The sequence below is a fragment of the Orbicella faveolata genome, unplaced genomic scaffold, assembly GCF_042242905.1.
Source record: "Orbicella faveolata isolate gen_17 unplaced genomic scaffold, um_ofav_v1 contig_15, whole genome shotgun sequence".
NCBI classification, from domain to species: domain Eukaryota; kingdom Metazoa; phylum Cnidaria; class Anthozoa; order Scleractinia; family Merulinidae; genus Orbicella; species Orbicella faveolata.
Genome location: NW_028301542.1, coordinates 5,394,884 through 5,407,687, shown reverse-complemented (window position 1 = coordinate 5,407,687; position 12,804 = coordinate 5,394,884). Strand labels below are relative to the sequence as shown.

Here is a 12,804-nt window from a genome sequence, read left to right as displayed (position 1 = left end):
GAAACGAGATAGGCTCTGGGCCTGGGGACGAGAATAATCTTCGTATCTTCGCAGACTTCGCAAACAAGTTGTAAGAGCAATTCATTTGATTTTTTAAGCTACTTTTTGGGAACAAAATGAGAGATCTCAAGGCGAAAGTTCTTCAGAACTACCCTGCATAGCTTTGAGAGTTATCTGGGTGACGTTCGAAGAGAATCGAAGATGTGGCACGAGGCGAGAAAGCAAGAGAAGAAGTTGAGAGGGATGATGGTTGACTATCGTAAGAGAGCGGAACGGAGAAGGGCGTTCTACGAAAGGATGGTTGGATTTCATTTTCATTTTTATATTTTTTATCATAGATCAAGGATTTTGAGGCAAGGAAGGTAACAAAGCAGCCTAGTGAAGGAGCCATGCAGATCCTGAAATCAAATCAAAACAGTTTCTTTGCACTATCGTAGAAGTCATAAAAGCTCATTTATAATCAGATTCATGTTTTCAGATGTTTTGAAATTATATGGCCATTCCATTTAACATCCACACACCCCTACCTCCACCCCTTTGACAAAAAATGTTCTAAGGGGGCTGTAAAAGTCATTTCTGATCGATTTGCACCGTTACCATTGTTTGATCCTCTGAAGTTTGGTGAAGTGGTTTGGAGGAAAAGTGGCTTGCCCAAGAGTGGGTGAAGACGAATCTTCCTATTTTTGTAGGGGGTAACATGTCAGCACATGATGGGGGTACAAAATGGAATGTTCCTATATCTAAAACAGTTTGATTCCAAAAAAGTATTGTACCACAAAAATAATTTGCTTATTAAAATAGTGAATCGCAAATGCTTGAACACCTAAATTATCTGTGCAAATGATATTGTCTTTGTAATAAATTGAAGTGACGTAAGTTAAAATTTGCATGCTTTTTAATAATCATGAAGAACTAAACTGCAATCTTACAATACACAAGGATATCCAATTACTGACCACATGACTACGCATGTGACTAGATTATAACAGTCTTGCAAGGGGAAACTGGTCGGCAAATATTCCAAATCCGAGCATTAATTTTTCCCTTACATCTGAGTGGTCACAGGACAATTAACTTGTAAAAGTCAGTTAACGGTATTTGCACATGTCAGAGTCGCACAGTAACATTTATTATTATGCTGTATTTTAGAACGTAGGAGTATCGAGTAAGTAAGTAATCTAAAATGTAAGTCAGTTATTTCATCTTAGTCATGCCAACCTCTAATAATAAAAGTATTATCAATAATAATAATATTAGAGGTAAGTTTAAAACTGATATTAACTTTATGCAAGCTCAGTCTAATGTGAAAAATGGCTTGGTTTGACACTCAGATACAGGAAAGCTACATATAATAAAGCTGTATTTGCGGCAATTGTAGCAAGAAAAATCAGTTTTCAGTCATTTGTAAACTCTGAAGCGTAAAACTCAAACAATGCCTTAGTTGCTGTATTGTACACTCAAGTCTTTTCTTGTAAATCTTAGTACATGTCTCAGAAAACGAATTTATAAGTTTACTTTCACCAGATTAAAATATTATGGCAGAAGGTTATGACTGGTAGTTTTTGATTTAATGGTGTTCACTTTATTAACTTTAGGCATCATTATTTTGACATTTTACTCATAACTGTTGTCAGTATACAACAGGTCATGTTCAACAGGTGTTAATATTATGGTGACAACGTTTCGTTTGTGTGGCAAACAAAACACTGATCAAAACTCATAATAAATTTTCTACATTGGTCGTGACACAAAGGACACTTAACCATGAACACTGGACATTTTTTGTACATTTTATTTGATGACTATAGAATAAAAGCCCTTCATGTAATGTGCAATATTAACCTTTTTAAAGTGAAAAACACTAAATACTGAGTCTTGTTAAAAGGAAGAGCCCGCATTCTATGGTCATTAAAAAAATGAACAAAAAAATTAACAGGTTTTCACAGTTTGAGTGTCCTAACTGTAAATCACATGTAGTGTTAAGTCTTGCAAATATTTAATATCAAGTTTCTTTTCCCCTAATTTGTATTTTTTTTGTAGAGACTAGATCCTACTCAATTCCTTAGAATTTATGGACAGAAATGTAAAATTCACATCGATCCACAGCTTTCAGCTGCAGGAGATGGAAAATCTGTAATGTGAGTACAATGTCAGCCTGCTTAAGGGCTTACTGGAATTTTGGGTTGGATTTGTGCAGAGTTCTCCAATCCCTAGCCCTGGTATGGATCAAAACATTCAGATTTTCAATAAATTCTTGACTGCAGGGAGCAGTGAACTGGTTGAAGCTTATCCTTACATAAAGTACTAGAAGTACTGCTTTCCCTCTTGGATTCAATGCTACTCTATCACAGGTGATTTCCAGGATTTTGGCAAATGATAGTAACAGTTTGCCAGCAATCATTTATATCATACTCCAGGGTGAAGAGATCCACTAAGATCTGAGGGCAGTCTGAGTTTCAGCCGTCTCTCCCCTAAAGACGGCTGAAATTCAGGCTAATCTAAGGGAAAAGCGGGAAAACCTTGAAAAAGTTGCTGCTCAAAAAAAGCTATTTGTAGAGTCCAGAACACTCACCATTAGGTTTTTTTCAATGTTTTTAGGATGCCCTGGCAGGGAGATTCAAACAATATGATTGACAGGTAAATTGTTTCTGTTCTTTTAATTACTTTGTTGCTAAGCAAATGACTAAATAATAATTAAATTATATGTTTGATGGACCTGACAATTAGTAAGTAAATGTGATAATTCAACATTTCTCCAAAGAGATAGCAAATAATGAAGGCCAACAAGTTAATTGATTAAACTATGAACAAATGTTAACCCATTTGTTAAAAATTATGACATCTTATATTTATTTCAGGTTTGATGTCAGAGCCCATCTGGATATTATTCCAGAGAAATCTCCATCAAGTACAATAGGGTAAGTGTACCAAAAAACACTCAACACTCAAATGAAAACTACTCTTACCAGTGATGCAAGAATTTTCAATAACCATGTTCATCTCTTGCCAGAGCTTTGATGGAAACTGATCCTGAGGAACACAGATTAAATTATGAGAGATACAGAACATTGGTAATGATAGACTACAGTGGAGGTCAGTCGAGAAGTTTCCTATTGCCCTTATCAATAGGCCATAATGGCATTTAATAAACAATAGCCAGGAGACAAACTGTCAGAAAACTTGAAATCTGGTTTTCATGCGGACTCAGTGTGAACTGAGTATGAAATGTTTGTTTGTTCAAACATCACCTACATTGGAAAAAGTCCAACTTATATTTCAAGAAATCTGGGCTTGATGGTTGACTATAAAGCAACAAACATTTGAGTGGGTTTTTGCGATTACTTAGAGTAAGTTAAATTTATCATTACGAATATATTTACAATATCGTGGGGTGAGTCAAAATGCAAATAACAGTAAAACTACTATGTGGTCTTTTTGACTGAGGAAGGTATGGTTACCTTTGGTGGGGCAAGCTTTAAGCCAGATGGGCATCCAGGTGTCCTGTTAATGGCCACTTATTAAAGAAAATTGTTTTATTTTTCATGTACATATTCCTTTAGTTATAAATTGTTCAATTGAGCAGGTCCTATAGCACATTTCAGATGCCTACTTGAAATCCTGGCTAATAGCTTGTGGTGGGGTCATCATTATATTACTTTTTTCCCTGGGCAAGACACTTTACTCTCACAGTGGCTCTTTCCACCCAGGTGTATAAATGGGTACCAGTGAATTTAATGCGGGGGATAACCCCGTAACCGACTAGCATCCTATCCAGGGTAAAGGGGAAGTGCTTGTCTTTGCTTAAACTGGGATTACTGGAAACGTTGGAATGCTATCTCAAGTTTTTACCAACAAATTATATGATTTATGGGGCCAACGCTTGGTAGCTTGTCTGAATAGTTTTCATGAATGTACAATGTTTGTCATTTTATGTTACAAAATTCTTTAGGAACTGAGGAATCTTACCTGCGGCAGTTAGAAATAGAAGAAATGTATGGAGTAAAGAAAGATGATGACAAGAAAAGCAAGGAAAAGTAAGCACTTTGTTTTAATAACAGTTCAAAAAACGACACAAAGTTTTAAAGGAGCTCAGTCACAGCATTTTGAGTCATTTTGGCCACGTACAAAATTACCTTTAAATTACTAAGAAAGATAAACACTAAAGGGACCTTTATAAACCATAATTAAAAAGGAACAAGGATGGTTAAGGATTGAAAAAATTTAAAGTAGACACTGAGGTAAAAATTGGATCATAGCACAATACAAAAATATTCAGTGACTGTAAAATGTGCCAGAGATATATCACACACACTAGAAAGTATTTCATTCTGTTATTGACTTCCAGAAGTCAAGCAAAGGCCACCATAGGTTTCACATATGACAACAGCAAAAGTGTCGGTGATTCAGACAAGGATGATGATGACGATGACAGCAGCGACAGTGATAGTGACAGCATTCTTAGTGACATAGGTAAGTGGGCACCCACATCGTGCTGATCACAGTTGAAAGATATCAAAAGATTTTATGTTGTGGAATAGATTTACTTTAGTTTTGAGAACTTATTTGAAATGACAGTCTGATTTAGCAACTAAACATTGAAGTCTGACTAAGAAAAGTATGTAACTTCTAATTCAACAGATGTCACAGTGGATGTTGACGAAATTGATAAAAACCAGGTAAAACCCCTCAATCAGTTAATGATGTTTAACAATGAAGTGCTGATTGAGTGATGAAAGAATAATTCTTTAATTTATGAGTTTTTGATTTCAAGGCTTCTAACAAATATCTTTCCCTTTTGTTGACAGCAAGAAACGTTGAACACTCAAGGACTCCATTATGGTATGGCTCCAGCACAGTTTTGCAGGTTTGTTAAAAAGTCTGTATGACTTTAGAAGTACTAATAATATTATTATCAGGTACAAAGCTTTTCATCAAATTCTTTGTGTTGAGGAAATGCCACTGTTTGACCAGTCAGTTCTAACAGTACCTTCATAATTATGATGTTATTTTTTATCAACATAGTGGTGCTAACATTTGTGGATAAAATGCTTGTGGACAAAACCCTAGTGTGTGACCATTCAAATGAAAGCTGTTGAGCAGTATTTTCACCTGGTACTGTTTATTATGCTGTACAAGATGCTTCTAACTTTCAAGTCTGTGGATGAAACCCTAGTGTGTGACTTTTCAAATGAAAGTTATTGGGCCTGAGTCTGTAGATGAAACCAAAGGCTTCAATGAGCGTTTGAACCTTCTCAAGGCTGCTTTTCTAAGATCCAGCACTCATAAACACTTGCTGAACTTTAATTTGGTTTTCGTGTTTTTATGCAGAAAGTTGAAAGAAGATAAAGAAGAGATCGAAGAACAAAGGAGACTTCGTCAAGAAGAGGAAGAACGGTCTCTTGTTACTGTAAGTTTCTTTAAAAAATGTGTTCTGAACAACAAAAAAGGTTCTCAAAATTGTATGTCAAACGCAAAAGACCGGTTGTCTGACATCATACAAGAAGTACAGTGCTTAAGTTGATCACACACCAAAGATCTTCGGTACAATACAAAAATGCTTTTACGACAAGAAGAGATATTGCCAAGGAAAAACATTTGATGTAGTCATGTAGTTAATTTTATCTACAGTGTACCTACATACTTTATTTTTAATTTTATCATACTTTATTTTCATCTGCTGTAAGTGGTAGGTTTCTACTATGTAATCTTCACATGTTACACACTTTAGACTGGAGACAGACCGTGTTTGATAAGAATATAATCATATAACTACAAACTAGTTGAGTTTGGCATGGAAGAAACACAACCTCGCAATCACAAATAGTAATATGATGATTTTATGTACGATTGAATTTTCAGGGTCGGCGTGCAAGACGAGAGAGACGCTCACTGCGAGAAAAACAGAGGAGGAAATTACATGACACCGAACAGTCACCACCAAGGTATCGTCCTCCCTCCCTGCCTTCCTCCCTCCCCCTCCGTCCTCTGCCCTCACCCTCCCTCCCTTCACTCCTCCCCCCTTCTTTCTCCCTTCCTTTCTTCTCTCCATCATCCCATCTCTTCAAAGCAAAGAAGCCGAAGAAAGTGCATGACGAACCCTTCCATAGATCCACTCTTTGTCTCTATGCTGTTCTTTCGTTTGCTTTAGTTACTTAATTTTAAAATCTGATTCTTCCTTTTAGAACGATGTTGCTCTTTATGTTTTTATTGTAATTTTGCTTCTGTTCTAGCTCTCCCAAAGTAACACAGCTCACTGCTCCTTTTCGTTTACACTCTTTCTTTCTACAGCTATGCTAGAAAAGCAAGCCCTACTTATGAACCCTACAGAAGGTAAATTAAAACAAACATTCCCCAAAGCTGTAACATACATTTGTATAAAAATAAAATCAGTCTACACTACGACGGAGAAATTTGAAAATGCAGCTTTATTTTCTACGGTTAGGCCTACCGTGCACACTAATCCGTCACGAAAATGGAGCTTTTTGAAAGCGCTCTTCAAACCAAAGGAATTCGGTTGGCAGGCTTTTCGTTTTCGTGTGAGCGGAAAACATTTTGAAAAGGGAGCTTTTCGAAAACGATGACCTTACGATAATCAAGTGATTTTCCTGCCCGAGTTTTCCTCAAACACAAATCCAAAATGACCGGTGATTGTTACGTTTTCACATTTCTCCGGCGTAGTGTGGACAGAAAACTTTTGATGCGTTTTCAGAGTGAAACCTCCGTTTTCAAATTCCTCCGGCGTAGTGTGGACGAGAAACATTTGATGCGTTTTCAGAATGAAACCTCCGTTTTCAAATTCCTTCAATGTAGTGTGGATGGGGACTAAGAAATGGTGCTTTTCAATCAATAACTTAAGGTTAATTAGTGTCTCCAGCTGTGGACCCGTCTTATCTGCTGTCTTTAACTAAAAAAAATACACTTTTCCTTTCTTACAGGTCCTCGTCCCGCTCAACATCCCGTTCACAATCCCCAGAAAATGCCGGCAAAGTGGAATTTATCACTGAATTCAGCCATCCATCTGTTGACCAGCCTACCAAGACACCGGGCGGTGACTCTCATACCCATTCCTCCTCCTCCCGGTCGGTTTGCTTTACTTTGTTATCTGCTAGAACCGTTGCTTCCAGCATTAAGTTGACTGTAAGAATGCAAAGTGGTCCTTAGCTAGGTATACTGTTGTCAATGTTTGCGCCGTCTTTTCCACTTCGACTTCTTTCACTTTCGGTTTATCGACTGTGATAACTTGATTGTAAAAAGGTTTTGATAGCTTTTTAGAAAGCAGGCAATTGAAAGTAATTTTAGAATGAAAATTTTGAGCAATTTGGAAAAAAAAAACTTCTCCGTAGCTCACGTAACAGTGAAAGGATGAAAAAAATTGAGACTTATGTTTCACTTGATAAAAAACAGTTTTCGTTCTTATGTGTGTGCATGTTGTCAATGAGAAGAGCATTTGACTTGATAATTCTCTGTCGTATGATGAGCTTTAAAATTCTCCTTGTTGTTTCTGGTATGTGTTTTATAACTCTTCCGTGAGAATTTAGTTTTGAATTGAGATAAATGGGATTGATCTAGGGCTTAGCTTGACAAATTTGACGCCAGCCGGTTAACGGTTTGTTTGCAGCGTGGGTTATTGAATGGTGTTCTTTGAAAGACATTTTATTCTCTTACACTGCCTCTCTCCACTGAGGAGAACACATCGCTACCGGCAAACTGTTAGAGGCAACTTGACAGAATGCTAGGGAGGGGTCAGGGGTTGACTCACATCCCACCCCCAGGGAGAGTAACAATATCCCTGATCGCATCCACCGACGGACACTGGGAAAAGTTCTTGCACTGCGATCGGGCTAAAAATCATAGCAACACGCTTTGCCGTTTTATCAGAGATGTTCAGTTCCTTTTCCTTGGAACATTTTAGACAAAAAAATTACGGAAGGAATAATTTCCGTCACTGTGTCTGCTTTAAGCTAATTTTGTTCTTTTCTCTTTTCTTTAACCGCTTGCTGTCTGGGGTTCCTGTGCACTTCAACGGTTTCTCTTCCGACGCCAACCTTGGTATGTAAAATTATCTCTGTTGTTTAAAACCTTTGCTCGTAATGTCGCACTGACTTGAAATTTACAATGTATTTCTCTCGCTGTCTCGTGGCGTAACTGTGTTATATTGTATAAATTAAAACCACTAGTCCTTCAGAACGCAAGAAGTCGAAGGAGCGTGACAGGTCACAGTCACACAAGAAACACAGAAGTAGAACGCGTTCACGGTCACGCGATCGCGAGCGACGTCGTTATCATGGCAGATCGCGTGAAAGATCCCGCGAGAAAAGTAGGTCACGCGAGAGAAGTCGATCACGCGAGAGAAGTCGATCACGTGAGAGAAGTCGATCACGTGAAAGAAGTAGATCACGTGAAAGAAGTAGATCACGTGACAGAGACCGTCTCGATGCTCGTGGACGAGACAGGCACAGACACCGGAGTCATAGCAGAAGCCGAAGTCACGACCGTGACCGTGACCGTGACCGACGAGAGCGTGACATTGACCGTGATGGCGACAAAAAGGAGCGAAAGGGGATGCCTACCAAGGGACTGGGGTAAGTTTATTTCAAATTTCGATAGTCGGGGCTTTTTTGTCAAACTTATATATCGGCAGGAGTTGCGCGTTTTAAAAATGTTTGGGGATACTACGTCCGGAAATTGTTAGTTGCACACAAGAGTTGTAAATGATATGTAACACAATCACATGTTTCTGAGCCGTTTGCTTTTCTTTTGCTACGATTTATTTTTCTTCGAGAGCGGTCGCAAAGCAACCCCGTTTCTTCGGGTTTTTTCAAATCCCCTGCGGTTAATACTTTTGCTTGCGAAGACAAAATAGAGGGTCTAAGGACAGACTACTTCGTCGTTAACCTGCTTACATTCTCTAGACCGCAGATCAGTCTTGTAATAGTCTTAAGTTCTTGCTGCAAGCTGATGTGGAATAAAGCAATGTTTTTGGTGGTCATTTTTCTTTAAAAAAAAAACTGATTCAAAGAAATTGTTTTGTTTTGAACGTAATTTGGTGTTTTTTACCTTCCCTCGCTTAGGCTGCTGAAAAACAAAACAACACCCTCGTCAGGGGGTAAAGATAAGGTAGGTTTTGTTGTTGTGTTTTTAAAAGAAGGTGAACTTCTCTGCTTGTCGTAGTTGCCTGATTATTTTGTTTTCGCAGATGTCTACCCAAGAAAAGATGAAGAAGAGAATGCAGATGATGCTCAATAAACAACGTAAGACATGTTGACTGTAGTGTATTCAATCACAATAATATTGGAAGGAACCGATTAAAAGTCGAGGCGCCAAGCGCGGGAAACATGTTGTGTGCATGCGTTCAAGTTCAATGACGGTTTCTGAACATGCGTAGAGAGGGTAACCGCTGCTATGCTCGCTCACCTTGCGATTTTTCCCAGAAGTCTCAATGTCTTGCTGCTAATCAGTAGGATCGCGGACTCTGGGAAAGAAAACAAGTTCAACAAGTTTTCAATGCGCGACGACGTCATTTGACTATAACCAGAATATTTTACGTTTTCCCAGTTTCCTGTTGCCAATTTTCCTTTCGCTTCGTTTGTAAGGGGGCGTCCACACTACGCCGGAGAAATTTGAAAACGCAGCTTTGTTTCTACGGTTAGGCGTACCGTCCACATTAATCCGTCACGAAAACCCAGCTTTTCGAAAACACTCTTCAAGCCAGAGGAATTTGAAAACGCCGGCTCTTCGTTTTAGTGTGGACATAAAACATTTTGAAAACGGAACTTTTTTGGCATCACGATAAACGTGATTTCCCTGACCGAGTTTTTCTCATACACAAATCCAAAATGACCGTTGATTTTTGCGTTTTTAAATTCTTCCGGCGTAGTGTGGGCGGTAAATATTTGATGCGTTTTCAGAGTGAAACCACGGTTTTCAAATTCCTCCGGCATGGTGTGGACAGGGCGTTACACAGCAGCATAGGAAAAGTAGTCAGTTAAATTAACTAAATAAAAATACAAAAACTGTTCACCTCAATAAAACAACTAGAATTATATTTTGAAACAGCGTTTGTTGTTTCATTGTTGAACGCAGTGAAGACGGACAGAAAGGAAGACAGAAGAAAACGAGAAATGAAAGAACAAGAAAGACGGGTACAACTTATTATTTTATTGCCCATTTTTGTGTCGTTGTCGTGTTTTTGGACAAGAATGTCCGGGAGAACTTTCAATGTCTGACATGAGCCGTGGTGAAACGAAAACTGAATCATGCTAAGGCCTGTACAAACAGTTTTTATACTTTTCTGTGGAGCTGCAAAAATGAAACGTTTTATCGCAAGTTATCTTTATGTTTAAGGAACGAGAGGACGATCTTCGGGAGATGCAGCGAAAATGGCGTGAAAGGTGAGTGCCGAAGATTTTTCGAAGCGTTCCGATCATTATGGGCTATTTAGCTCGAGCATTCTAATCCGAAAGTTCTTATCTGAACTCGCCGGCTCAGTCAATTCTCGAAAGAGAATTCTCACAGAAGAAGAAGTGCTTCTTTCACGCTAGTGGTTGCAGACTAGTACTGAACTCAAGAAACTCTTTTTTGTCTTTTTCAGGGACAGGGAAAGAGACAGATATGACAGAAGTCGTTCGTCTTCTCCGAGAGGTAAATCAATAGAGTAACTGTTGGCAAATATAATTAAAGTACTGCTCAATAGCTTTCATTTGAATGCTCACAGTAGGGTTTCATCCACTAACTTAAAAGTTAGAACCACCTTGTGCAGCGTAATAAACAGAACCACATGAATTTACTGCGCAATACCTTTCATTTGAATGGTCACACACTAGGGTTTCGTACACAGAGGCAAAATTAGAACCACCTTGTACAGCATAGTAGACAGATGGGTAGCTTGTGGTCTGTCTGATTGTCGTATGACCTCACATATACACTCTTTCTATTTACAGGGAGACGTAGAAGTGTGTCACGATCCCCACCGCGACGGTAAGTATTTCTCGTGCTGACCTGTAGTCTCCTTCGCAGGAATCAAAGCCTTCAAGAAATGTTTGAAAAAATGCGTTAAAAAGGATAGAACCACCTTGTACGGCATAATAAACAGTGCCACATGAAAGTTCTACTCAATTGCTTTTATTTGAATGGTCAATTACTAGGATTTATTCATAGACTGGCTTTTTCGCAAGATAGTTCTCGATTTATTGGAACTAAGGCTTAATGTACCCCATCTAAATGGAGCAATTTCTGTTGAGGAATTCCTGTGGCGTCAAGATTTTTTGACGAACGTTCAACGAAGTCCGAACGAAACTCGAAAACGCGAGTTTCGCGTTTATAAGTTTGTGTTTTGTTGAGTTTCCTGTATAGTTCAGACACGTTTTCAAGGTTCCTTTCCATTCCCGTCCGTCGAATTGTGTGCTGTGTTTTAATTTAATTTTTGTGACTAATTTATTCAAACTACTTCTTGCATTTATTATGCAGACGGCACGGAAGCAGGTCCCGATCAACATCGCCTCAGAAAAGTAAGTTTTCTTTGTTAGTCTTCAAGATAAACCATTTTCCTCTATTCCCCTCGGGAGAATCTGATTTTGGATCGCCTTGTCTTCCTGACCGAAGTGGCGTATGTAGCTTTTTGAAGAGTTTTCGGCCTGGCTTTGACCCCTAAGGGCCGGTCGCTTCTACGGGGAGATGGGGGAATTCCGTAGATATAACAGTAATTCCCGGTGTCCGTATAAACATGCTAGGGGTGTCTATATTTGGCTGCACCTTGCAGTTTGAATCTTCTTTCACAAGTTTTAGTTTTTTTTTCCTACTATAATCTCTGTTGTTTAGCAGATTTTAATACTCACTGTGCCCTGTTTAGTTCCAATTGTAGATATTGATGCGCATTCTAAGGGAGAGGAAGTTGTTGAGTATGTGTATCCCGTCAAAAATGACAAGTAACTTCGCCAGTAAAGAGAGCCTCGTTTCCGTGAAGGTAGACCTTGGAAACGAGGCTGTACGAAAACAGAACAGAACTGAGATTCCACCTTAATCTAAACGAAGAGAGCAGAAGATAGCGAGATGAAAGCATTTATGTTTAGTTTTTAAAGAATTTTGATGACTGGCTGTGTAAAATTATGTGTACTAAGAAAATTAAAAAACAGAAGTAGCCGTCAATTTATTGAGTATTCTTTTTGTTCGATTGACTCTAATCAGTTTTGAATAGTTATTTTGTGCTCAGCGAATAGACCATTTTACATTTGTCTGTTGAGTGACCTGGCCTTTGAATGGCAGCGAGGCTATAGGTGACCTTGTTTTGATCCAGACCTTACTGTTTTTGTTGTGTAAGTCAAGTTGTTCTCATGCTAACTAGTTTGCATTTACATGAGAAAAGCAGAGAGGTCTGTATCAAAGCAAGGTTACCTCCAGCCTCGTTTGCAGTCATAGGCCAGGTAACTAAGCACACAACTGTAAAATGGCCTGTTAAAACAAACGCGCGGTGCATTTTCGCGCTTTTGCTCGCTCTTTTTTCCTGTTTAATGTTTTCCAACGCGCTACATTTTTCTCGCGCTTAGCACGCGTTACATGTTTTCCCGCGCAAGCCAACGTGCAAACGTGCACTCGTTTTTCTTTGAAATGCGATTAGCCGACTTTAATTTGCGTTTGTTGTGATTGGTCATTACAATTTCTTATGGTTTTGTTTTGACGGCAGTCGTCGTAAAACAAATCTACTGTGATTTGACTTGATGCAAAGAAAGACGAAATTCAGATAAAGTATGCTTACTATATTACGGCAAAAATATGGAAACTTCGGTTAAAGACAAATGGAAAATTGTT

At 38.6% G+C, this 12,804-nt stretch overlaps 1 protein-coding gene across 2 annotated transcripts; it reads left to right on the top strand.

The window, feature by feature from the left end:
- Window positions 1-11: 11 nt before the first annotated feature.
- On the top strand, window positions 12-12,144 carry LOC110063417 (CLK4-associating serine/arginine rich protein-like). Of its 2 annotated transcripts, XM_020770403.2 has the most exons (22): window positions 12-300; window positions 2,041-2,138; window positions 2,599-2,637; window positions 2,859-2,918; window positions 3,011-3,093; window positions 3,950-4,034; window positions 4,346-4,470; window positions 4,639-4,676; window positions 4,806-4,864; window positions 5,329-5,407; window positions 5,860-5,942; window positions 6,289-6,330; window positions 6,936-7,079; window positions 8,178-8,582; window positions 9,072-9,117; window positions 9,197-9,251; window positions 10,084-10,142; window positions 10,345-10,391; window positions 10,592-10,641; window positions 10,941-10,977; window positions 11,467-11,507; window positions 11,849-12,144. In XM_020770403.2, exons 1-22 carry the CDS (start codon window positions 202-204, stop codon window positions 11,926-11,928), a joined length of 1,854 nt encoding a protein of 617 aa, XP_020626062.2. In that variant the 5' UTR covers window positions 12-201; the 3' UTR covers window positions 11,929-12,144. The 2 variants fall into 2 exon arrangements, with proteins under 2 accessions (XP_020626062.2, XP_089144234.1); XM_089288108.1 differs by lacking the exons at window positions 12-300; window positions 2,041-2,138 and adding an exon at window positions 2,272-2,351.
- Window positions 12,145-12,804: the final 660 nt, after the last annotated feature.

Coding starts and splice junctions, on each gene's coding strand:
- LOC110063417 (XM_020770403.2), top strand. CDS start 202: ATGTGGCACGAGGCGAGAAAGCAAGAGAAGAAGTTGAGAGGGATGATG. Junction 2,638..2,858: donor TCAAACAATATGATTGACAG/GTAAATTGTTTC, acceptor TATTTATTTCAG/GTTTGATGTCAGAGCCCATC. Junction 10,642..10,940: donor TCGTTCGTCTTCTCCGAGAG/GTAAATCAATAG, acceptor TTCTATTTACAG/GGAGACGTAGAAGTGTGTCA.